General features: G+C 47.6%; 1 protein-coding gene across 2 annotated transcripts in view; it reads left to right on the plus strand.

Moving 5' to 3' along the window:
- The window catches only part of LARP1 (La ribonucleoprotein 1, translational regulator), a 915,090-nt gene that overhangs the window by 276,938 nt on the left and 611,974 nt on the right, over positions 1–26,178 (plus strand). For both annotated transcript variants that reach the window (XM_078653680.1, XM_078653681.1), the window contains exon 3: positions 12,748–12,813. In XM_078653680.1, coding sequence (XP_078509806.1) covers positions 12,748–12,813 — 66 coding nt within the window. The remainder of the gene's footprint in view (positions 1–12,747; positions 12,814–26,178) is intronic.

Consider the following 26,178-nt stretch of genomic DNA (forward strand, 5'->3'; position numbering starts at 1 on the left):
AACAGATGGTTTCAAAGCTGGCTCTCGCAAGGGAATCTCCAAACGTGCACGCGTTGCCATTGAAAGCAATGCGTGCACATTTTTGGGCAAAAAACTGAATCGATTTCAAGATGTCTCCTCCTATGCAGCGCATGCGTGCTGCGTAGACGAGACCTAAAAATGATACATTAGTTAAGACAAAACTTTGTAGAAACTAATTACATCCCTTTAAGATCTGACTGCCTTAATCCGCATAGTGCACCTAACTATTTCCAAGACCTTTTCGCACGCATAGACATGGTTCCTCGTAGTTCTTGTGCCTGTTTAATCCACACCTCCCAACCTGTCTTCTCTGTTTGTATGCTATGATTCAATCTAGATAAAACATTTATCAAATGGCTCAGTACAGTGTGTGATGCATGAGTAGGGCGTGTGACCTGCACTTAGTGGATGCTTTTTCCGGGCTCATTAAGTTTTTGTTTTTTAGGTGGAGCCCAGCAGCAGCACGCAGGCGCTGCTCGCTCTGCGAGACTGCTGTAGTAGAGTATGGGAGAGAAGCAACACCCACTCTCCTCCCATATTTTTCATTAGCTTGTCATTGTCTTTTGTAAATGCTGCTTTTGGATTCGTTAATAGGCTTGTTAGTCCCTTCTTAGTACATCCTTGTCTTTATTTGTACCCTCCCATGGCGACTGGCCCTTTTACTTTTGATGTTACACAGGGCATTTTATTTAGTAAGCACTATTTAGTAAGCACTATTTACTTTTGAGTTTCTTCTACTGCAGGCCGGACATGCGCCATTTCAGCTGGAACGTCTTATGTTTTTTAAGTAACACAGTTTCCCCGTAACACGGGCGCCTGCTTTCAATCACTTCAACCCGGCATTCTTGTCTGTTTCAAACCTCCCCTCTCCCCCTCCCCCCCAAGTAAAATTAATTTAGAAATGATTAGCAAATTAAGTCATGTGAATTCCAGGTAGTATAGTCCTGTACTAATGGACTGAAGCTGACAACAGCACATCAGTTACATGTCATCTGTACTAAAGCCACCTGACGGGTTGTTTTCAAAAGCCTGTGTTCGAGGCATGTGGGCTGCTAAATTCATATCTAGTGCATAGATCGCCGCCTAGTGTTGGGTCCGGATGATTGCACATTGTTGTCCTGGAAGAGTCTTCGAAGTATCATGATAGGTGGCTCCTCCCCTGGACTACAGTGCGCATGGGCATCAGCTCCATCCCCAGATTGTTTTTTTCCGCCATTGGGTTTGGATGTGGTTCTCGACGTCTCCGTGTCGGAACCGATAAACTTTGTTCTTAAGGCCAAAAGGCCTTCGTTACCAGCGTCGGTATTGTTTGCGCACGGTCTCGAGCGTCGTCCGACTCTCTGAGCTGGAAATCTACAGAGTCTAGTTACTCTTCGCACTTCGAGGCCCTCTCGTCGCAGCAAGACACGACGACCTTAACATGGAGCGGAGCCCGTTTAAGTTCTGCCCCGTCTGTGGATCCAAATATCCACACATCGATGTGCATCCGGTCTGTAATAAATGCCTGTCACCGGACCACAACGAAGACGACTGCATGGCCTGCTCAAAATTCAGGTCGAAGAAGACGCTCAAGCATCGGCGCGCGGCGCGCCTCGAGGCCCAGCGAGCGACACCGGCACCCGACAACATATTCGACGACCCTGCGGAGGAAGGCGGTAGCCATCACCTCCAAATTTCGCCACCGTCGACGGAGGTCCAGTCCGATCCCGAGGAACAGGTCGAAGGACAGGACCAGGACATTAAATACGTCGGAGGTAGGGGACGACGAAGAAGTTTTTGGGGCCGCGGAAGATAGCTCAGAGGAAGAGCTATGCCCCGACGTCTATATTACACAGGCTCAGGTCACGGGATCGCCACTCGGCCTTACCCACGACCCTGCACCGCTATCCCCGGCCCCGCATTCTAGCCCGGCCACGGACACTCAAGCGGAGCCGCCATCCAACGTATCGAAACCGAAAACTTCGGTTTCTACAACACCCAAGATGGCCGACGTCCAGGCAAACTCGAAACCGAAACCAGCGGATTCGACAACACCTAAAATGGCCGACGTCCAGCAGAAAACGAAACTGAAACTAACGGACTCGACAACATCTAAGATGGCCGACGTCCCACAAAAAATATCAAAGCCTGCTCCTTCATCGACTCCGTCCACCTCCGGACCACAGAAGTCGAAGAAGGTTATCGAGCCAACAGCGCCGCAGAAGGTGCTCAAGGACTCCTCCTCCAAGAAGGCCGTCCGTCAAGAGTCGGCCTCTGTTGCTCCGGCACGGACGTCGAAGTCTGTTCACACGCCTTCAGACGCTCCTACGGCGCCGTCAACTAAACGCCCCGTCGAACATAAATCGACTACAGGCCACGACCCGAAGGCCACAGCCACTACGCATCGGCACAAAGATGTCGGAAATGCAGCATCGGCATCGGCGCCAAAGCCTACAACGGAGCCGCGCCACGTTGCAGCTGAAGAATCGTCGACGCAAATACCGTCGACACCGAGGGACTCCGACGCCACCGGACACCGAACGTCGGCTTCGACACCCTCCGCCTCCTTCACTAAACAAGTCACCGACTCCCTGAAAAGGATTCGAGAAAAGACTTTGTCGGCGACGGCTCCCACGCCATCGGCTCCGAAAGAGGTTGACACTCCTCAAAAGTCATCAACCAAGCTTATTTACACTCTTCCACCAAAGGTGCCACCAAAGGCATTTGCACCTAAATCGGTGCCAAAGACTTCGGCTCCTTCGACGCTTCAAGCCTCAGAACAAGACTCTGAGCATTACATCAATGCCCAAACAGGGAAACTGACCCTTTACAAAAGGAAGATCACTTCCCACCCCCTGGAATCCTATATTATTCCACTGAAGAAAAAGAAGCCAGTACAGGACATTCCTGCCCTTATTGGGCCTATCCTACCACCACCCAGAAGAAGTCCATCACCTTCCCCAAACCAATCAGGGGGAGAGGATGATGAGGAAGACGACCAATACAATTTCCCAGTGGACAATGACCCTGATGTTCAGCAGGACACATATGACGACACTGGGGACCAAGGTGGCCAGCAGGTGGTACAAGATCCTCAAGGTTTTGGGCCACGTACATCTCCAACGGAGGATTCTGCAGCATTTAATGCTTTAATCGAACGGGCAGCAGGAAATCATAATGTGGACATGCATGCTGACCCGGTAGAGGAAGATTTCCTGTTTGACACTTTCTCTGTCTCAGAAAGAACAGTAAAAATTCTTCCTATGCTCAAAGGTGTCCTTAAACATGCCCCAGAGATCTTTAAGGAACCAACCAGGGCAAGAGTGGTGAACCCACGTATCGAGAAAAAATACAGGCCAGCACCTGGAGATCCTGCATATATTCGAGGACAGTTGCCTCTAGACTCGTTGGTGGTCGCCAATGCCCGCAAAAGGGCAAACTCCCAAACTACGGGTGAAGCTCCTCCCCCTGACAAGGAGTCGAAAGTGCTTGAGGCATCTGGCAAATGGGTGGCTGCGCAGGCTGCCAATGTATGGCTTATAGCGAACACACAGGCACTGTTGGCGCGTTACGATAGGGCGCATTACGACACCCTAGAACAGCTCCTTCAACATCTACCTGATGAGTATAAAGAAGCAGCAGAAATGCTCATACAAGAGGGAAAGCTTATATCAAACGCTGCAATAAAATGTGCACTTGATGTGGCTGACACAGCGGCAAGGGGAATTAACACTAGCGTCATGCTGAGGCGACAAGCTTGGCTTCGTATATCTGGATTTAAGCCTGACATCCAAACTACTATCCTCAACCAGCCCGTCAATCCTGACAGACTGTTTGGCCCAGATGTAGACACCACACTTGAAAAGATTAAGAAAGACAACGAGACTGCTAAGTCCATGGGGGCACTTCAGTCACAACAGTTCAGGGGCGGCACTTTTCGTCGCTCAGGAGCACGTGGTGTTACCAGAGGACACTTGGGTCAACAATCACAATTTTCAAAGGGAACTGCACAATCCTCCTACCCCAAGCAGGGTAGAGGAGGATACAGAGGTAACGGTGCCAAGGGCAGGGGCAGAGGAAACAACAACGCACGTTCCTCTGCCTCCAATAAACAGTGACTCTCTGTCACTGCCCCCCGACCATCCAACACCTGTCGGGGGGAGACTCCAGCAGTTCCTGCCAGTCTGGACATCCATCACTACAGACAGGTGGGTGCGAAAACTTATCCAATACGGTTACTGTTTGGAGTTAACGTCCACTCCTCCCAACATTCCCCCAAGGCACCGTCCTATGTCGGCAGAGCACTTGCACTTATTGCAGCAGGAAGTCTTGGTGATGCTGCAAAAAGGTGCAATCGAGCTCGTACCAGTGGAAGAGGAAGGCACAGGAGTCTATTCCCTGTACTTCCTCATCCCAAAAAAGGACGGATCCCTCAGACCTATTCTGGATCTACGCCCCCTCAACATGTACATACTGTCAGAACATTTTCACATGCTGACACTGCAACAAATTCTACCCCTGCTAAATCAAGGGGACTTCCTAGCAACCTTAGACCTCAAGGATGCTTATTTCCACATCCCACTCCACCCATCCACAGACGGTACCTCCGGTTCACCATTCAAAACAGGCACTATCAGTTCAAAGTCCTACCCTTCGGGGTAACTACTGCCCCCAGAGTGTTTACAAAGTGTCTGGCGACAGTGGCGGCGCACCTCAGAAGGCAGAACATACACGTCTACCCGTACCTAGACGACTGGCTTGTTCAAGCAAAGTCGGAACAACAGTGCGCCGCGGACATGTCCCACACTATTCAACTCCTGCACAGTCTGGGGTTCTCGCTCAACTACCCAAAGTCGCACCTTCAACCAGCCCATGTGCGGCAGTATCTGGGCGCGACAATAAACACCCTGACTGCTATGGCTCAGCCAAACCCAGCCAGGATCAACAGCATTCAGACACTGATCCAGAGGTTCAGACCGCAACACTCCCTGCCAGCGAGAGTGTTCATGCAGTTGATAGGCATGATGGCCTCCTGCATTTTCATAGTCCCGCACGCGAGGTTGCACATGCGTCCTCTCCAAGAATGCTTGGCGAATCAGTGGACACAGGCTCGGGAACAACTGACGGACCTAGTGTTGGTGACCGGTCAAGCATACAACTCTCTGCATTGGTGGAATCCACACAACCTTTGCAAGGGACGACCGTTCCAAGAGCCTGTGCCACAGATTATCCTGACAACGGACGCATCTCTCCAAGGGTTTGGGGAGCTTATGTGCTCCACTACACGGTGCAGGGACTGTGGTCCACACAACAACAGAAGTTGCACATCAACTACCTGGAATTGATGGCAATCTTCATGGCGATGAAGTCCTTCAAGGTACATTTGTGCAACAAAGTCGTGTTGATCCGGACGGACAACATGACAGCCATGTACTACATCCAAAAACAGGGAGGTACTCACTCACCACAGCTGTCTCATCTGGCTCCGAGCATGTGGAAGTGGGCCATTCAGAGGAACATTTTCCTCATGGCGGAACACCTCCCCGGCAAGGACAATCAGATGGCGGATCTGCTCAGCAGGTACAGCCATCAAATGCACGAGTGGGAGATACATCCATCAGAACTCCACCCGTACTTCCAGCAGTGGGGTCATCCAGAGATAGACCTGTTTGCCACAAGGGAAAACGCAAAATGCCAAAGCTTTGCCGCCAGGTTCCCTCACCCGGAATCGCAGGGGAATGCGATATGGATGAACTGGTCAGGCAAATTTGCGTACGCTTTTCCCCCAGCGCCTCTCATTCCGCTGGTGGCAAAAAAGCTAAAGCAACACTCGATGACTCTCATCCTGGTTGCTCCAACATGGGCACGCCAACCATGGTACACCACGTTTCTGGAACTTTCCGTGGTACCGCATCAAAGGCTGCATCTCACACCCAGCCTCTTGACGCAGAACCATGGCGACATTCAGCATCCAGATCCGCAACAGCTCAATCTGGCGATCTGGCTCCTGAGGTCTTAGAATTTGGCTACCTCAACCTGCCTCCTGAATGCATGGCCATCCGGGAGGCACGGAAGCCCACGACCAGAGCTTGCTATGCTGCAAAATGGAAGCGATTTGTCATTTACTGTACAGACAACAATATCAACCCGCTAGATGCATCCATTCCTAACATCATCTGCTATTTGTTACATCTTTACAAATGCAATCTAGCGTACGCTTCCATTCGGATCCATCTATCCGCCATAGCGGCTTATCTCCAGAATAGGCAGCACCTCTCTGTTTTCAGGGTGCCTGCCATTAAAGCCTTCCTAGAGGGGCTGAAACGAGTCATTCCTCCTAGAACTCCACCAGCTCCTGTGTGGAACCTCAATGTGGTCCTCACTAGGCTGATGGGCCCACCTTTCGAGCCACTGCACTCATGCGAACTTCAGTTTCTAACGTGGAAAGTGGCTTTTCTCGTTGCTATCACGTCGCTCAGACGTGTTAGTGAGCTGCAAGCGCTCACTATCCAAGAGCCATTCATCCAAATACATTCTAACAGGGTGGTGCTCCGCACTAACCCCAAATTCCTTCCAAAGGTGGTGTCACAGTTTCATATCAACCAAACTATTGACCTGCCTGCATTTTTCCAAAACCCACAAACGGTAGCAGAAAGAATGCTTCATACATGATCCTCCTGAGGCGGAAGCCGGGAGTCTTGTCTATCTTAAAATTGAATTTTCACTGTTTTTAAAAACTGTATTCCGTGTTATTAATTGCACTTGGCACCACTCCTTAGCGCTCACCTGGGAACCCAAAGCAGCCGATCTAAGCGCTGTCAGGGTCAGGAAACGCTTGATTGCCGCCATCACTCGCCGCGAGGAGCCACGGGACACGCCCACTCCTGTTGGCCACGCCCTCACCTCCAACACCCCTAAACTGCCCATAAAAACATGTGTCAGTACAGGGAGCGCAGCGGACGGGCGCAGCGGGCGCGCCGTCAGCGCGCCGAAGGCGCGCCAAAGGCAAGCCCGTCTGGGCCCGTCCGGGCCCAGCCGGCCCCAGGCCCTACCACTCTGTCCTCCTCAGCCAGCAACAACCGGTCCTACACTCGTGACGACTTATTGGCTTTAAACCCTAACAAACATCCCTCCTGCTCACGCATCCTGAATGGAGATACCCAATTCTCCGGATGCAACATCTGCGACCCCGCCGAGCACAACTCGACACCCAAGGGTTTACATTTAGGCCTACTTAACTGCAGATCACTCGTGAAACACTCGCATGAAGTAAACCTTGCAATCACTAACAATGCCTTAGACATTTTGTTTCTAACAGAAACCTGGCTCACTCCCAGCAGTGGCCCCGACATTGTTCTAGCACTCCCTCCTGGGTATGCCATGTGCTCACTGAACAGACCAGAGGGAAGGGGAGGTGGACTCGCCATAATCTTTAAAGACAGTCTCACCTGTAGAACATCTGACGGCAACATCAGAGGATATGAAAGCTGCCATTTTACGATACAAATCTCCCCAGTCACCTCGTTATCAGGAACACTGGTATACCGTCCTCCGGGCAACCTAGGAGATTTTTCGGACAAAATTATTGACCAGACCTCCATTAAATGCACCTCCAGCTCCAACTACCTACTATTAGGAGACTTGAATGTGCATTTCTTGGACCCGGGTGATAAACTGGCCAATGAACTACTTCAGGACCTCACTTCAATGGGCCTAAACCTCAAAAACCCACAAGCCACTCATGATAGAGGGCAACTGCTCGACCCTATCTTCTCCAACATTTCCAACCTGGAAATGTTGGACCACATCCCCCTCCCATGGACGGACCACTTTTTGGTCTCCCTTATATGGGACATTACCACTCCACTCCCCCCACCTCCCAAAATCCATACTTATACCAGACGGTGGCAGAAATTGAAACCAGAAGTCTGGGCAGCCAAACTCATGGAAAACGTTCCCCATCCCCCCCATGACACCCTGGTAGGGGATAAAGAATTCAACACCTGGGTTACCCAATCACTCGACGCCATTCTGCCAAAAACCCATGCTCTGAAACACATTAAGAGAGTCAACCCCTCACCATGGTATACCCCGGAACTCAACCTTCTGCGTAAGACGTGTAAAAGACACGAACGCATTTGGAGGAAAGGAAAAACCGAGGAACAAAAGGAATCATTCCGCACCTCCATAAAATCTTACAAAAAAGAGCTCCGGAGCACCAAAATCAGCTACTATGAGAACAGGATTAAAAACGCTGCCTGCTCAGCCCACGAAACATACTCCGTTCTCAAAGAACTGCTCCATGCCCCTGACCCCCCTCTCAAAGCCCTTGATCCCAAAGAAGTTGAAACCAAATGCAATAACCTAGCCACCTTCTTCGATGAGAAGATTCATAAAATTCTTCTCACTATACCCCCCCCTATACAGACCCAAACAGAGCAGGATCCCACCATCACCTCCGCTAATCCTTCCCCGCCGTCGGCGTACCCCCAACCCTACCTGGACGCCTTCGGCCCTGTAACCACAGAAGAGGTAGAAGCAACCCTGACCTCAATCAAAAGTGGCTCCCCCCTCGACCCGGCCCCCCTCCGCTTCTTAAAAAAAGTGTCGAACACCATCATCCCTCCCCTCACGGCCCTGATCAACTCCTCTCTCTCGGAGGGCATAGTCCCCCCTAGCTGGAAAGCGGCAGCAGTTAAAGGTCTGCTAAAGAAACCCTCTTTAGACCCGGAAGACCTCGCCAACTATAGGCCCATCTCCCTCCTCCCTGGAAACAGCAAAATCGCGGAGAAGTTGGTTAATAAGCAACTATCACGTTATCTTGAGAGTAACAACCTTCTAGGGGTCTCCCAGACAGGGTTCCGTCCAGGTCAGGGCACGGACATCGCTCTCCTGGCAGCAGTGGAGAAGGCCAGAAGCATTCTGGACACGGGAGGATCAGTGGCAGTGATCCTCCTAGACCTCAGTGCGGCCTTCGACACTGTGGATCACCCCACCCTTATTCACCGACTGGGAGAAGTCGGAATAAAAGGTTCGGCCCTGAAATGGCTCGAATCATTCTTATCAGGACGTTCCTTCCAGGTGCGGGAAAATGACAGCCACTCACCTACCATCCCCCTCCGGTGTGGAGTACCGCAGGGCTCATCCTTGAGCCCTACGTTGTTCAACGTATACATGGCCCCACTGGAGAAGAGGGTCAGCTCGTTTGGCGTGTCAATTATCAACTACGCCGACGACACTCAGTTGATCGTAACCCTCTCACACCCCCACCACGCCCCTTCTGACCTCCACAGCTGCTTGTCTGAAGTCCACCAATGGATGAATCTATCCTCGCTGAAACTAAACGGTTCTAAGACCGAGATACTCCTGATGGGCCATAAGGAACCATCTTTGCCATCTCACCTCTGGCCCAGTTGCCTAGGTGACCCTCCTGTTCCCAAGGAAGAGGTTAAGAGCCTCGGGGTATGGATCGAGAAAGATATGAGTTTCAGAACCCAGGCTAAAAAGACAGCAGGAATTTGTTTCGGGTTACTTAGAGCCTGCAGGAAGATCTTCCCCTTGCTCCCCGACACCGCAAGAAGGCTTCTCATTCAGGGTCTAATCCTGGCAAGACTAGATTACTGCAACGCCATCTACTTGGGAGCTCCTGAAGCCACCATGAACACACTACAAAAAGTCCAAAATACCGCCGCCCGCCTACTCACAGGAACACCAGGAAGATCATCCGCCAAACCGGCTCTTAAATCCCTCCACTGGCTCCCAGTGAGAGAGAGGGTCATCTTTAAGGCGCTCTGCTTGGCCCATAAGACCCTCAACAACAACGGCCCCCCTCTTCTCAAAGAAATCTTAAATCCCTATAAAACGAAAAGAGACCTTCGATCCAGTACAGAAAATTTCATCTCGGCTCCCAGAGTAAAAAAAGCTAAGACTGGCGGCCGTCGGTTTTCGGTCCACACTGCTAAATATTGGAACCTTCTCCCACGAAGACTCAGGACAGAACCGAACTATCTCCAGTTCAGAAAAACCCTTAAGACCTCCCTTTTTCCCCAAACATAATCACACCAGACGGCAGAAACCCCGGAAGAAGCAGGTCAGCGCTGGGATGCTCTTTCGAGTTACTACGCGCTTAACAAAACCATTAAATAAATAAATTAGACGTTAGGAGGGCGCTAATGTACTACATTGACAGAACACAACCCTTTAGGAAGACACAACAACTTTTTGTTGCCTTCTCCGCACAACACAAAGGCAACCCCATTTCCAAAGCAGGAATAGCCAGATGGATTGTTAAATGCATTCAAATCTGTTATCAAAAGGCACTTTAACAATACCCCCAAGAGCGCACTCCACACGCAAATTGGGGGCCTCCATGGCTTTCCTGGGGAACATTCCTTTAGAAGACATTTGTAGAGCAGCCACATGGTCTACACCACACACATTTACCAAGCATTACTGCGTAGATGTGCATTCCAAACAGCAAGCAGCTGTGGGACAGGCTGTTCTCAAGACACTTTTTCAAGCTTCTGCAGCTGGCACGGGCAACCGCCCTTAATGGAGGGACTGCTGTGTATTCTATGCACTAGATATGAATTTAGCAGCCCACATGCCTCGAACTGAATATGCTACTTACCAGTATGCATCTGTTCTTGGCATGTAGGGCTGCTAACATTCATATCGCCCGCCCTCCTCCCCGGTGCCCGTAGCGGCTGCAGACACTCTCTTGCATTCATCATTAGCATGGACATCCTTTACACTATTTCACTCCATCTCTGCCACAATGGCTAAAAACAATCTGGGGATGGAGCCGATGCCCATGCGCACTGTAGTCCAGGGGAGGAGCCACCTATCTCGTGATACTTCGAAGACTCTTCCAGGACAACAATGTGCAATCATCCGGACCCAACACTAGGCGGCGATCTATGCACTAGATATGAATGTTAGCAGCCCTACATGCCAAGAACAGATGCATACTGGTAAGTAGCATATTCATTTATTAACACCAGTACCACCACCACTGCCAACCACCACCACCCATACCACCGCCTCTAATATCACTTCTAATATCACCGCCATTGCCAATATCACCGCCAGTGCCACCACCACCACCACCACCAGCACCACTACCACCACCACTACCACCAATACCTCCACACCTCCACCACTACCGCTACCACCACCAACTATACCAATGTCACCACCACCAACTATACCAATGTCACCACCAATACCACCACCAATGCCACCAGTACCACTGCCAATACCACCTCCCATACCACCACCACCACCACCTGCAGTACCACCACCAAAACCACTTCCAATACCACCACCACTACCAATATCCCAAGTACCACCACCAATGCCACCAGTACCACCAGAAATGCCACCAGTAGCAATACCAGCAAACTACCACCTCCGTCACCACCAATGCCTCCATCACCACCAATACCACCTCTGTTGCCGGTGCCGCCTCTGTTGCCGGTGCCGCCTGTTGCTGCCACTGTTGCCAGTGCCACCAGTACCGCCACCAACTATGCCACCAACTCAGTGCCTCTCGTTCACTAGTAATAGCAGGTGCACTGTAGGAGGCTGAAGCTGCAGCCGAGACCATCCCTCCCTCCCTCCATGCCTGCCATAAAGCACTGTCCACCCTGCACCAGGAGGTGATGCCAGGGCCCTATTACAGCTGGAGTGGTTTTTATTAGGCCAAAGATAGCAATGACATTAAGCAACTGCACACTCACATCATGGCGAGGGCAGGAAGTAGCTCCCCTGCTTCCTCCTGAGCCGTGACCGTGTAATCAGAGCGAAAGGTGTTTGAGCGCTTTGTTAGTGTTTATAGCTCGTATCATATGTAACGCTCACTTCACTGTGTAATTTACTACACTTACACATCTTCTTAACTACTCTATTTATCACTACTCTGAAGACGTCGCAGGCCGGTCTCTTCCTCTGATATTTACAATCTAAAAAGCGTTCGAGAAAGTTCTTCATTGCAATGCAATAGGTCTTGCATTTGCGAGTTTATTAGTATTATAAATGATTGCCTTTTATTTGTTTTAAAACTCAAAACATAAATAAAAGGCATTGTCCTTTACAATGCCAATAGCTCAAAGTCGTGTGAATGTGAAACCTATTGCATTGCAAATGCTTGTTTTACATTCTGCTCATGTTTTACAAGTCCGTTATGAACACGGCAACACAGAACCAGACTTTATAGGGATGGGACATATTAACATTTTTCCCTCCTTTCGGAAATTTACCCCCATGAGAACAAATCCAGAACATTAGGATATTACTTTTAAGATCACTTATTCCAGGTTCATAGCACTGTTCCCAGTACCTTCCTATCAGCCTATTGTCAATCTTTCAAAATACTACTGATATGCATTGATCTGGTAAATTGATGTGACTGCATAAATCAACACTAGAGTGTAGCTGCACTAGGAAGTGGCTCATTAATGGGAAGCTGCCCAGCTGGAAAACGTACTTGCTATGACCAGCATTGCACAGCTTTAAATAGCTTTCAAGAAGTTGTTTCTGGGCTATTTGGGAGTTGAAGGGAGCATTGAACTAGCCGTTACTGGATCTCCACCAAGAATCTTTTATCTTTATTGTGTTCGAACAAAAGTATGTGAATACCAGATGCAGATTGTAGAACCTGTAACCTTTTTGTACTATGTCAAATGTACGTGAACATCAGATGCTGTTAGTAGATCCTGTAACCCTTTTTATGCATTGCTTTCATAGGTTGGAGATTTTGGTGATGCCACGAACTGGCCCACTCCTGGAGAAATTGCTCACAAAAGTACCCCGGTAAGAATTATTAACCGCCTTCTTTAATCAATCTGGTACAGTCTCTCAGGGTTTTAATGGTTTAGTTTAAGTTGCTGGTACGCTCGAGAGATTTGAGCATTCTGCACAAGGCTAACATGTTTCAGTTTGAGTGTCATCACCGGATAATAGACAATTGGAGGAGGCTTTTTTCTAGGTAGTTGTGCGCTGATGCATATGTCTCTTGTAGTTTGGTCTCATTTGTGTTGAAAAAATACAGCATAGAATTTTGAATAGAAATTGTATGCTTGTGGTATGTTCTGTAGATACCCATGCATTGCATCCTTCTGCTATCCAGTGTTAGGCTCGAGCATTTGCAACTTGTTCTTCGAAGAAAGGCTTTTAGTCGAAGGATGCACTGTGACTGCACCTTTAGTGGGCAATGCGCATGGGTATTGACCCCTTTAGGTTTTTTCCTACCATCTGGTTTGGATGTGTACCAAAGGGGCTCTGAAACTCATCGGAGGCTTACTGTTGAGGCAGAGCACCGTTTCCAATTGAGTCCGGTGTCCATCCCTTGTGCCAAAAGTGCCACAGCCTCCAGGACCTCTGCCACCTTCAGATTCAAGTCCTCACCGGAAGAGTCCTGAACCTAAGAAGGACCGCACTAAGGGTCTTCACCCTCCATCCAGCCAGCCCAAGACAACTGACTAGCCTTAACCCCACTCATAGTCCAAGGCCCCTTTGATGCCGGAGCCTAGGCCACTGTTGACTCTGAAGCATTCGACATCAGACACCCTCAATGACCAGCTTTGAAGTCTGAACAGCTGATCCCTTAAAGACTATAGGAGGGCCTCGGCCGAAGCCTGTCTTTATTCATTATTTTACTCGTTAGATTTCTGCAAAAGAGCCCCACAAAAACCTACTAAAACTATGCCTCGTAAGAGGAGTTTGGCATTTGAGAAGTGACCTGCATGGGAGGCCCACCAAGGTTCCTATTCCCAAAAAACAGACATGGGCACAAGCCTCCCCTGTATCCACTTTGACCTCCACCACCATTGTCCTCCGCCACCACCGTCGCCTCCACCACAACGAGCATGTGCACCACCTCTACTCCCTTCACCATAATCCCCAGAGGGACCTCCATACTTATGACCCAGGCAGCCCCTTAGGCCCTGACTATCCTTATGCCACCATTTCAGCCACCTTTGGGTCAGCTAAGATATTGACCCCCAGACGAGGCAGACCTTAGCCATTAATTATCCTGTCCGGGCATCTCATCAGATGATGCCTCGGTCTACCATGATATCCGGAAGACGGCCACCATCTAGAATGTGGTTGTGCTCTCCCTCCATGAGGAAGACTATTTCCTCATTGTAACAATGTTAAAGTCTGCCTATTAAAGGGCATGCTCAAATCTGACTGTAAAGGCCAGGGTAGTAACACCATTTGCGTCCAAATTATAAAGCAAACACGAGGAGATTATAAACCCTCCCACAGTGACCCTGTGTACATCTGGGTCCATGTCCGACCTACTCCCTGGTCATGCACACTGCCTGCAAGCAGGCTTCTGCTCAAGCCACGGGACACCCCACTGTCTTATAGAGAGTGCAAAAAGCGGTCTGCCTCTTGCAAGAACTTGGCTGTAAGGAGGCTAATCTCTAATGCATTATCTCCATGGACCTCCCCTCCCACTCTGATAGGCTGTAGTTGGAAGAAATGCAAGAGATCGTGAAACATTTACATGAAGAGTTAAGTAAACAAAAAGGAGGGGAGATGGTGTTAGGGGGAAAGGCCATCTCCATGCTGCCATAAATTGTGCTCTCTATCCTCAATGATGCAAACACAGCCTCCCAAGTGGTTAATAGCGTCCTTACTAAAGGCTGTACCAGGCTCTGCATTTTGGGATTTAGGCTAGAGGGCCAACAGCATCTCCTCAATCTGTCCTATGATAGGGGAATACCTATTTGGGTTCCAGGTTGATGAGCTGCTGCAGGCAAATGAAATGCCAAATTGGATGCTCTTCAAACCCAGGGGATCCAAAAGCTCTTTTCATCAAGGCTGCCTCCTATGATCCCACCCAATCATACAAAAGACGGCAGCAGCATTTCCACTAGCAAGCAGGCAGAGGGTATGCCAGGGATTCCTACATGGACAGTAACAAAGGCAGGAAAATAGATGTCTGCTACAAAGGGACAAATCAAATGCATGAGTGGATACTCAACCTGCAAGTCCTACACCAGTTCTCCCAGCATAGGGGCACACCACTGATGGGCCTGCTCACTGCCATCAAAAAATTAAATGCCAATACTTTACTCCAGGTACCCACTGTCCATGGGCAATGCACTACCGATGAACTGGTCAGATCTCTGCCTATGCTTTTCCATCTCACTCTTCTACACGATTCAGAACATGTCAAACATTTCTTAACACTTATCCAGGTCGTCCACACAGCCCCAGTATGCAACACTCTTCAAGATATTAGTCACCCCCATGAGAAACTCCTCGACAGGTTGGACATTCTAACATTCAAACAATGCCAGACCAGACACCTAAATCCCATGCAACTCAATCTAGTGATTTGGCACCAGTGGTCTTAGCGTTTGGGTACCTAGACGTGCCACAGGAATGCATAGACATTCTGTAGGAATTTTGTAGACCTACCAAGTGGGCCTACTGTGCCGCAAAATGGATGAGGTTGATCATTATTGCATCACCTATCGCTTGAACCTCCTAAAACCAGTGTCCAGGACATAGTCTGCTGTCCTCACCCACACTTCTAAATGACTGTATTTAGGTTGTGTGGCCCCATACACGTAAAACGGGGAACTATCCTGTATTGCCTCATTGTAATGAATGCCTTCACAGAGGGCCTCACTAGTTATCCCTCCCAGAGAACACACCCCAACCAGGTCTCCCACTATGGAACTTCAACATAATCCATACAAGACTCGTGGGCCCCTTTTTTGAGCCCTCACGTTCTTGCCCATTGTAATTCCTTTCTTGGAAAGTAATTTATAGCCATAACCTCTCTGGGACATATCAGTGAGTTGCAGATTGTCATAAATAAAGTACCTTTCATTCATAGGACAGGGTTGTTCACAGAACCAATCCCAAAGTTCTTCAGTGGCTTCCTCATTCCTCCTCAACCAAACAGTAGAGCTGCCATGCTTTATTCCCCCAGCCAGACTGTATCGGAGAAAATCCTTTACACCCTAGATGTTAAACCACTATCATGTATAATGTCACCAGGACCAATCTCTTCTGCAGGTCGTCAGCTTTTGTTGCTTTTGCAAAACCTCACAAAAGTCAGACTTTTTCAAAGGTCTGAATTGTCAAATCGATATTAAAGGGCATCCAAACTTGCTACCAGAAAACTGATAGAGCCCTCCCTGTTACCCACTGGGCTCACGCTACAAGCAAGACAACAACCATGGCCTTTCTCTGTAACATCCTGGTAAGGCAGCGCCTTGGTCGACCTCACACACTTTAACTAAGCACTATTGTGTGAACATTTTAGCCTGCCAGCAGTCCATAGTGAGGTGGACAGATTTAAGAACTTAATTTCAGACATCTTCATTATCCACATTTTATTTATTTTATTTTGAAAGTTTTATATAGCGCGAACAAGATCTTTGCAGATAACAGCGCTTTACAAAGGCAAGGGGTAAGTGAGTGGTAGGGTGGGTACACGAGAGAGCATAGTTAAGAAGGTTGGTCATCAATGCAAGTAGTACAAATAAGAGGGAGCATGAACAATCAGGTAGGTCAATAATACAAGTAAAACACATGTGCAAAGGGATCAAACAGGTAGTCCAAATCGACGCAGAGTCTTAAAAGATCAAAAGTAGCAGTTCAAGTGTATTTAGCCATGAGGATAGCTTTAACTTCTTTCTAAAAGAGAAGAGTGGAGGAGATGAGCCTGGTTTCAGGAGGGAGTGAGTTGGTAACCATTGCTAGTTGCAGGTTCTCCCTTAGTCTATTCAGAGCATGTTTAACTACAGTAACATTCTACAGTAGGAAAATGTCACTCAGAGCCTCTGTTCATATATATATTTGCGCCCACCCACCTTCCAGCTCTATTTGCACATCTCTACTTTTGTTCATCTTTTTTCGATGATACGCATGATGCACCATACCGCGGCAGGTGCTATTCCATACATACTTTCACCTGCTCTGTGAAACCGATCTGAGTTGGTGCATAATGTGACTTGCAGGCCTTTCTCTGATGAAAAACCATTTCAAAAGTCCCATCCCAACACTAGATGGCATGTCAGGGGCAGCGCATTTGAATCTACAGCACCACATGCTATGTATGAACACATACTTAACAGTGTAACATTTTTCTTTTCTCTGAATGGATTAATGCGAATTCATCTGATCTAGCCAGGCACATTTAAGTTTATACTTTGAGATACTCTCAAATCTGATATTCAAAGAAGTTTAGTTGCAGCAAATCGCACACTTTCTGATTTCCAAAAGGAGTTTGAAGTATACCTATATTAAGTTGCTAAACAGCCATTAACCCATTTTTGCAGCATGAATGTTTTCTGGATTCACATTATGTGGATTATTCTGCCATCTAGTGGTTGGGTCCGGAATTCTCCACTTTTTGGAAACCCTCGATTTCCAGGTCTTGCCTAGGCAACGCTTGCGCTGTTTTTCGAGACATGCTGTATTCAGGATATGGGCATGAAGCTCCGCCCACTTTCCGCCCCTTTTTTTAATTTGTTCTGGTTACTGTCCTTTGTAAATGGTGGCTTTTCATTTGTTAATAGTCTCAGTAGTCCCTCCTTAGTAACTCCTTTTCTCTTTTAACCTCCCATGAGGATGATTACATGTTACATGTGCTGCTACTCTGCACCTTTGAATTATAGCATGGGAGCACTATTTTCTTAGATGCCTTTCTCCTGCCTGCATCCGGCTTTCCCGCAACGTTTTTAAAAATGTATTCATTTTATCAGTGCGGCATGCCTCCATAGCGGCCTGCCTTTCTTCTATTTGTTGTGCATTGCGATCGGCAAAGCGCCATATGTTTCTTTTTTCTGGTTTTGGTTACTTTCGACAAATATATTGTGCTTGTTCTCAAAGTCGTGCTTCACGACAGAGTGGCTCTTGATTTTTGTCGTGCCTGATTTCGCCCGTAAGTCGCGCCCTTTCAGCCTCATTTTGCAGCGGTGTGGCTGCCTCTAGGTGAAGCTGAATTCCTGCTCTTCTGGTTCACTTAACTGGACGTAGCCTCAACCGTTATTTTCCATAGCGAGCCATGGATGTGGGTGAGCTGTGGAGCTACCAGGTTACTTGGGAGGGTTTGAAAGGCTTCCGCGGTTCCGGGTGCAACTTGACTGTCTCCCCTGGAGTAATACATAAGTGAACCGTTTTGTCTCTGAAGGCTTCGACTCTTTCTGGGTCACAATATTTCCTTCAGTGTATAGACGGACTCCTTGTGCCTCACACTTCACCTAATGATTTACTTCCTGGTGCACATTACTTAAACTCTGCACACTTTCTCAATCTCTACTTGGAACACACGTGCACCAACCCCTTCATGAATTGTCCTCTTTTCTTTCCTATGTGCGTTTCTGCAATCTTTTGTAGTCACCCTCCCCCTTTTTTTTTTTTTTTTACTGCCATGCACACCTGGCCTCTTTCCGGTTCACACAATCCCTCTATTCTACACACCTAGGTTTACCTTCCATATCTTGCACACCCTTCCTAATGCATTGATGCCCCTCTCATGGTAGTAGGCTTTTCCCTTCGAACAGTAGTTCCTTTATTGTCTCAAGTCTGTCTCTTCGTTCGCTGTACGGAATTGTTCCGTTCCTCTCCTCCATGTACACAGGGCCCATTTTCATAGTGCATGTTTCTGCTCTCAATTCCCATTGCACACTTGGCCCATTTACTTCCTGGTGCCCACTTGTCTCATTCTCTTTCCCCCGTAGTACACTTCCCCTTTACCTTTTAGGCACATTTTAATCCAAATGTATACTAAATTGCTGACTTACCCTCATGCTTCACGATGTATGCACCTACACCAATAAATCTTTTCAGTACTCCTATTGTAATCTTACCTTACATGGAAGTTCTGAGCTTGGTTTATTTGGATTGGTGAAGGCAGAATACCTCAGCTTTTGTATTGTGACTTCTGGTTCACCTAATTTGTATTTTTATTTACATATTCGATGTACAGTGACTTAATCGATGTGTATGCTTTCAGTTCATAGCAGCATGTAAATACAAGCATTGGAAATGCAATAGGTCTCGCAGCATTAGAGTTAGTGCATTTAGAATTGTTTATGGGTTTTTTGTTGTAAATCTTTTGCATTTTTATTTTTTGTAGCCAATGCTAAAGAATTACAAATCAAAAAAGCAATAAACATTTGTAAAAGCTTTAACTAAAAATCCTGTGAGACCTATTGCACTGTGTGAGGGTGAGGTGTTGAGGGTGAGTGGATGCGGTGGTGGATGTAGTGGTGGTGGATGCGGTGGTGGTGGATGCGGTGGTGGATGTGGTGGGATGCGGTGGTGGATGTGGTGGTGGATGTGGTGGATGCGGTGGTGGATGTGGCGGATGTGGCGGTGGATGTGGCGGTGGATGTGGCGGTGGATGTCATGGTGGATGCGGTGGATGCGGTGGTGGTGGATGCGGTGGTGGATGTAGTGGTGGTGGATGCGGTGGTGGTGGATGCGGTGGTGGTGGATGTGGTGGTGGATGTGGTGGTGGATGTGGTGGTGGATGTGGTGGTGGATGCGGTGGTGGATGTGGCGGTGGATGTCATGGTGGATGCGGTGGATGTGGTGGTGGATACGGTGGTGGATGTAGTGGTGGTGGATGTAGTGGTGGCGGTGGATGTGGTGGTGGATGTGGTGGATGTGGTGGTGGTGGATGTGGCGGTGGATGTGGCGGTGGATGCGGTGGTGGATGTGGTGGTGGATGTGGTGGTGGATGTGGTGGCAAGATTGATTGGTGAAATTAGTACATGCAACCGGAGTAGTTACAGTCCTGTAATGAATGTCTACTGTTGGATTTATAGCTTATTAGTCGGGTCTTGCTATTATGAGCATCGTTCAGCTTTATCTGAAGTCTCATTTGAAGCAACCTCTCCAACCCACTGATGATAGCTTAATTTGCTTTGCAAAGATTTGTAATTGCTCTGTCACTAAGTACATCCTAGAAGAGATGTTGCATCAAAGTAATTACAACACTGACTCGCCAGAGATCAAGTTGTAAAAACCCAAGATGACACAGAACTAAATTCTAAGATGATAGTAAAATCTATTAAGAGTATCCATCCATCCACTCATTCACTATGAATTCTGTTATGGAAGATGTGTAAAATGCTTCAAGTTAAATACACAATTTCTCTCTCATAAGATGGGGAGTAACTCATTTTAGGGACTCTTCGGGATTACATTTTAGGTTAATATAATGTAAGTAGTAAAAAATATACTTTTTATTTTTGCTTGCTTTGTTTTGATTAGTTTTATAAATACTAACAATAAGCCCGTATTTTTTAAGCAATTCAATGCAACAGAAAATGCTCTTAACAGGAACACAGAACGCTGCTATCAAGTGAGTAACCGCTAGATGGCAGAGCGTAGATGAGTAAAGTACAGGGAAGACAGGATGTGTTTAAGTGCCACTCCTCCGACTCCAACAACGAGGTGCGAGACTGCTAGTTTCGGCTTGGACGAGGAGTTGTCCACTAATAGTTAATCAGTCTAACTTCCAAACACTTCCCGGGCAGAGAAAAACACCGCGTACTGTGAAACGGACCACGGGCGGCAACAGGTAATAAGCACCGGCAAAGCAGACACAAGCTGGTGCGATCGTTACATTTTTAAAAATGTTTTTCCTGCAAGCCTAAACCTCTTTAAAAAAACAAGAAGCAGGAAAAGTAAACATGTCACCACCAAAACTTGCCAGACTAATAACACTGGCAGTAAGAACAACAATTCCAAAAATAGAAACGGCACATTTAATTGTGAAAAAATTTGACTTTGTGTTGTTTCTTCCACAGAGGCGGACTTGGAATAGGTGCAGAAACACTTTTCAAATTACTGTAAAACGTACACACGTATATAAAAAGAAGGAAAACAAGAACATCGACAAAAGAACCAAGACGGAGGGAAGAGAGGGGAGGGGGGGGGGGAGAAATGCGACATGGCGGGAAGGGGCAGGCAGGATGACTCAGGGGAGGGGGCGGAGCGGCATGTGGGTGTGAACAAGCCGGGCCTTTGAAGTGAAGCTAAGCTTCACTTCAAAGGTGTCGGAGGAATGCGGGCGGCTGTGCACGCGCTTTTAAGCTCAATGCACATGCGCATTGAGCTTAAAAGTCACGGGCACTGCAAGGAATCGCCACGATTCCTTGCAAGTTAGATAAAGTGTGGATGAGCCCCTATAGTCTCGCTTGCTCGATGCGCATGCGCATCGACAGGCGAGACCTAAAAAACGATCTGTATATCCATCTTATTGGATGCATGCATGTAAACTTCAAATAAACATGCCATGCTGTAGCTAGATACATTTTCCCTGACAAACCATTTTCTTTGTATTTTTCATATGTAGTGTGATCTTGAATGGATTCCTAGTTTATTTATTGTGACGGATATAGCCACGTTTGTTGGAAGTATTTTATTAGCTTGCATGACCCTAGTTGATATTGGATGTTTCTCTAACAGATGTTGGGCATTAGAGGCTTTGAGACAACGGTCTTGTACAATCAGCAATATAGCCTCCAATAAATTGCAAGTCTGTACATTAGTAAGCAGACTGCCAAATTCCTAAGCTGGATGTGGTCAATTTGTGACAAAATGCCATAACTCTGGGGCCATTAAATCCAGTTATCAACAAAAAGAATAGAGTTGATGTACAAAATGGTTAGGCCAATGCTAATATTGGCAGTGTAATGATTAATGGAAACCTGTTTTTGTACAAGTGCGGTTACAGTTATAGAAGTCCAGTCGGAGTGCTGTAAATACTGTTGTGTATCTGAAAGACATGTTGCTCATTCTATGGCCCATTGGTGGAAGCACATTTTATACTATCCAAAATAGATATTTTAAAATCTTAAGAACAAAATGAATGTTTTATATATGAGAATATAATAGTTTTTTTTATTTACTTTATATGGCCCTGAACTCAAATTTAGAACTTTTATATATAGGCCAAGTACTGTGGCTAAAAGGGTGTATACACTCCCAATCGAAATGTGATCTTTGTGATCTAAATGAATATTATGAATTGAGTAAGCGGACTACTTGTACGTTTGCGGTCATAGCTGCGCTCTGCTTTTGCCATTCATCCATATGTGGCCTCTGGTGTTAATGTGTAGTTTAGTATACAGTACTACCATGGTCGCTGTAAAGATATCGATCCACAAGGCAAAATACTATTCCACATAATTCCACTCCATAACACACAATTCCACTCAGTACCGCATAATTACGATCCACATAATTCCACAGCACACCATGCCACATAATTCCACTCCACAAATCCACTCCACTGCACATCACACAATTCCACAACTAACTAATCTGATATAACGCACATAATTCCACTTTACACCACATGCATACACTCTAACACACAAGACATTGCTGTTTACAATGCCAGTATCTCTAAGCGAAACAAATGCAAGATATTGGGCATCAACTCCCCCCCCCCCCCCCCCCCATTTAGTGCTTCCTGTAACGTTGTACGCCCTCCCTGGAAACACCCGCCTTTGGCACCATCTTCAGATTCTTTGGATCTGAATGCTTGGCTGAAGGCTCTCCAATATGAGGAAAAAAGGTTAGTAAGAAGTTTGCTGAAAGATTGTACGAAATTCATTTAAGAACATCAAGGAAGAGGTACCTGACGGAGTCTCCTGTAGGAAAGTACTACTTTTGGCAGAGTAACCCCTCCACCCCCCTCCCAGCGCACACTTTTTGCCTGATTCAGATGCATCTTTGACTGATGTGCGCTGGGTCCCTGCTAAACAGGTTCCCAGTGCCTGTGTTTTTCTCCAAAACTGTACCTTTTTTACCCCAATTGGCACACCTCTGGCCCACATATACGTCCCTTGTAAGAGGTACCAGTGGTACCATGGGCCTTGTGACCAGATAGGCTCTCTGAAGGCTGCAGCATGTATTTGCTACCCTAAGAGACCCCTCACCAAACACACTGCCACTGCAGCCTGCATGTTTTTGGTGCAGGTAAGTGAAGAGTTGACCTGGCACATATCCCTGTGTACCAGGCCTACCAGCAAAGTAAGAGGTGGAGGTAAGTAATCCCTATAGGTCTTACAGCCCTAAGGCAGGGTGCTCTATACCTCATGTGAGGGCATAACTGCATGAGCAGATATGCACCTATTAAGGCCATATTTGGACATAAGTGCAAGGTGAAGCCTTACTGAGTACATGGGCTTGTAACTCGTCACTACTAGTTCCAAAGCTCCATTATGGCTTCGTCGAATTCCCAGATGTTTGATACGAAACATATCCGATTAATAAGCCCACACTGTCAGTGCTGGATTCATTAATAAATGCACCAGCCTGCCACTTCCAGACATGTTTCTGACCCCCTTGAGGTGGAAGCCTTTAGCCTTTGTGGGTCAAACAAAGCCTGCTCTGGGTGGAGGTGCTTCACACATACCCCCAAGCAGGAACAGCATTGAAGGCCAGTGAGCCTCCAAAGCTTCCTGTCTTTTGTTATGCTGACCAGGGCCTCTCCAGTTAGTGGAGAAGCCGGTCCCCCCCCCCCCCCCCCCCCCCCCCCCATCCCAACCAAGCCCCACTTTTGGCTCCAATGTCGGCGGCAAAGCTAGTAAGCCGGAGAGGCGTCCCCTTTTGGCAAGGACAACCCCATAGGTGTTCTGAGCCTAAGTGACCCCCTCTTTTGAAAATCCACTATATTGTTTTGGAAGATTTTAGCCAATAGGGTTAGGAGTATCCTCAATCCCCAGAGGTAGTGGACATACAAAGGTTGTAGTCGCCCTAAAGGTAAGTTGCCCATTGGCTCCTACCTTTGGACCCCTGTAACACCCCTAAAACTAGTATTTAGGGGCATCCTTGAACCTTATTCCTCTGATTATTGATAACCTACGAAGAGGAAAAAAGCTGATCCGTGCACAAGGAGCTCCAGCGACTACCACGCTCCCATCTCTGCCAGCCTGTCTGAGTACTTCGAACTTTGCACTACTTGGCCCCTCAGACTAAGGCCCTCCAAAACCCTGGGAGGACTGCCTGCCTTAAAGACTCCTTATCTCCCAAGGACATCTGACCTGTCAAACCAAGCTTCAAGACTCAACTCTGATCTGCCTGTGGAAGCACAAAGTCGACCCCCTCTGCACCCGAATCCGGTCCATAAAAGGTTCCACAGTGATCCTGGGCAAGAGTCCCTCGTACGTTGACCCCTGTCCTACTCCACGTTGACGCCTGTAGCCTCTGCACATTAACCCCCTCCTGCCTTCGCACCTAGAGAGCCCCTGGGCTTAGGGGAGATCTACCGACTGTCACAAATCCCCAGCACATCCCTGCTTAACCTGTGCAGCTGTAGGTTTCCATCAATCGGCCACCTGACCTGAGCCTGTAGGCTTTTTCCAAGTTCGAAATTCCCTATTGATGGGCGCCCAACGCTGTGTTCGTAGTCTGAACTCGGCTGCACCTGTGCTGCTGGAGATGTAAGTTTGGTGCTGCCATGCTTACCTTAAGCCCAAGAGACTGGGTTCCAAAACAGTGCTACTTAACTGCAGGTAGTACCACTTGGATTGCTCCCTTTCTCCATTGGATAACATTACCACAAGGCCCTGAGTTTGACCTATGCACCCGGCCTCCCCAGTGCCGCTGATAGTGCAGTTTTGTTACTTAACTGATCGTTCCCTGGTGCTGATTATTGATCCGAAAACGTAATGCTGTAACTCGTTTAATTACCTACAAATTACTGATTTTGTTTCCTCCCTTAGGAATACATTGTACTGATTGAAAAATGCACTGTGTCCACTTGATATTGAGAAAAGTGATGGTGCAAAACTTTTTTCTGCAGCAAAGTATCTTTGGTTCTAGAAAATAAATATACAATTTTTTTTTACAAACAATTGGTCTTGGATTTAGTCATTGGGTGTCTAATTATTTATTGCCTGTGTGTACAACAAATGTTTGACACAGCCTTCTGATAAACCTAACTGCACGCCCACACTACCACAAATGAGTTTGTGGTAATTACTTTAGCCTTTGTATAGCCTCTGAGGATCCACTGGACTTTGTGCACACTATACCTTACTTTTGTATAGTAGGTACAGAGCTAGCTTCCTACACCTCATAGAGTAATGAAGATTTCATTCTAGAGTAATGAAGATTTCATTGTCTGTTTCGAGAATACCCCAACAGGTTGGGGGGGGGGGGGGAGGAGGGCCGCGGGCTCCCTGTTCAGTGTAATGGTGAGAACTCATTCCAGGTTTGCCCGAATTGTCACCACAAATTCTCACAGAAGGACCATCACCTGGTCTGCAGGCTCTGCATGCTGATACATCACTGAAGTGACCACTGCAATGTCTGTGCTGGATTCAAGTTGAAGAAGCGGAGGGAGAAGCAGAGACAGGCACACTACACCATGCAGGGACAGAAGCAAAGCCCATCCCTGAGAGACCTTGGTCTGTCAAGTGATGTGGAGGAAAACGTCAACGAAGGTGCAGAGGGAAAAACATTTGGCCGCCGACCTGAGAATTGTTTAAGTAGAAGCTCAAATTTTATTTTATTTAAAAAGTTTTATATAGCGCTGGCTAGACCCGGAGGTATCGGAGCGCTTTACATGAGCATCAGGTCATAGTTACAGGTTACATCGTTACAAAGGTTACACAGTTCTTAGAGCATGGCAACATAGTTACTTGTAAGGCCGAGATGAACAATAAGCACAAATACGTAAGGGGAAAAGAAGGCAAGGTGAGAGATTCAGGGGAGGGGGGTTGGAGTAGGGGGAAGTATATAGCTAATGAAGGTGGAAAGAGGAGGGGAGGGTGAGAGAGACAGCATGGGGAGAGGGGAAGGGTGACGGAGACACAAACCGGTAGACGAGTCAAGGCAATGTCCAAAGTCCAGTAAGCTGTGATCCCAGTGGAAGTGGTGTCCCTTCCCTATCTCTATTGCGAGAGGTTCCCTTTACGCAGTGGACTCTCTGAGGGGTCTCTGAGACTCCAAGGCCTACATACTGGATCCTTCCCCAAAAAGGGGAGAGGGAGTGCTTTGGCAAGGGGTGCCATACCATACCTCAAGTGTGAGTGGCTCCCTTGGCGCAGTGGACTCACTCAGCAGGTTCGCTGAGACTCCAGAGTATAAATATTGGATCTTTCCCCAACAAGGGGAGAAGGAGTGCTTAGTCAAAGAGCACAAAGGACAGGGGGTAGGCAGAGTAGCAGGCAAGGGGAG

The sequence above is a fragment of the Lissotriton helveticus genome, chromosome 7 (assembly GCF_964261635.1).
Source record: "Lissotriton helveticus chromosome 7, aLisHel1.1, whole genome shotgun sequence".
In the NCBI taxonomy this organism is placed as follows: Eukaryota; Metazoa; Chordata; class Amphibia; order Caudata; family Salamandridae; genus Lissotriton; species Lissotriton helveticus.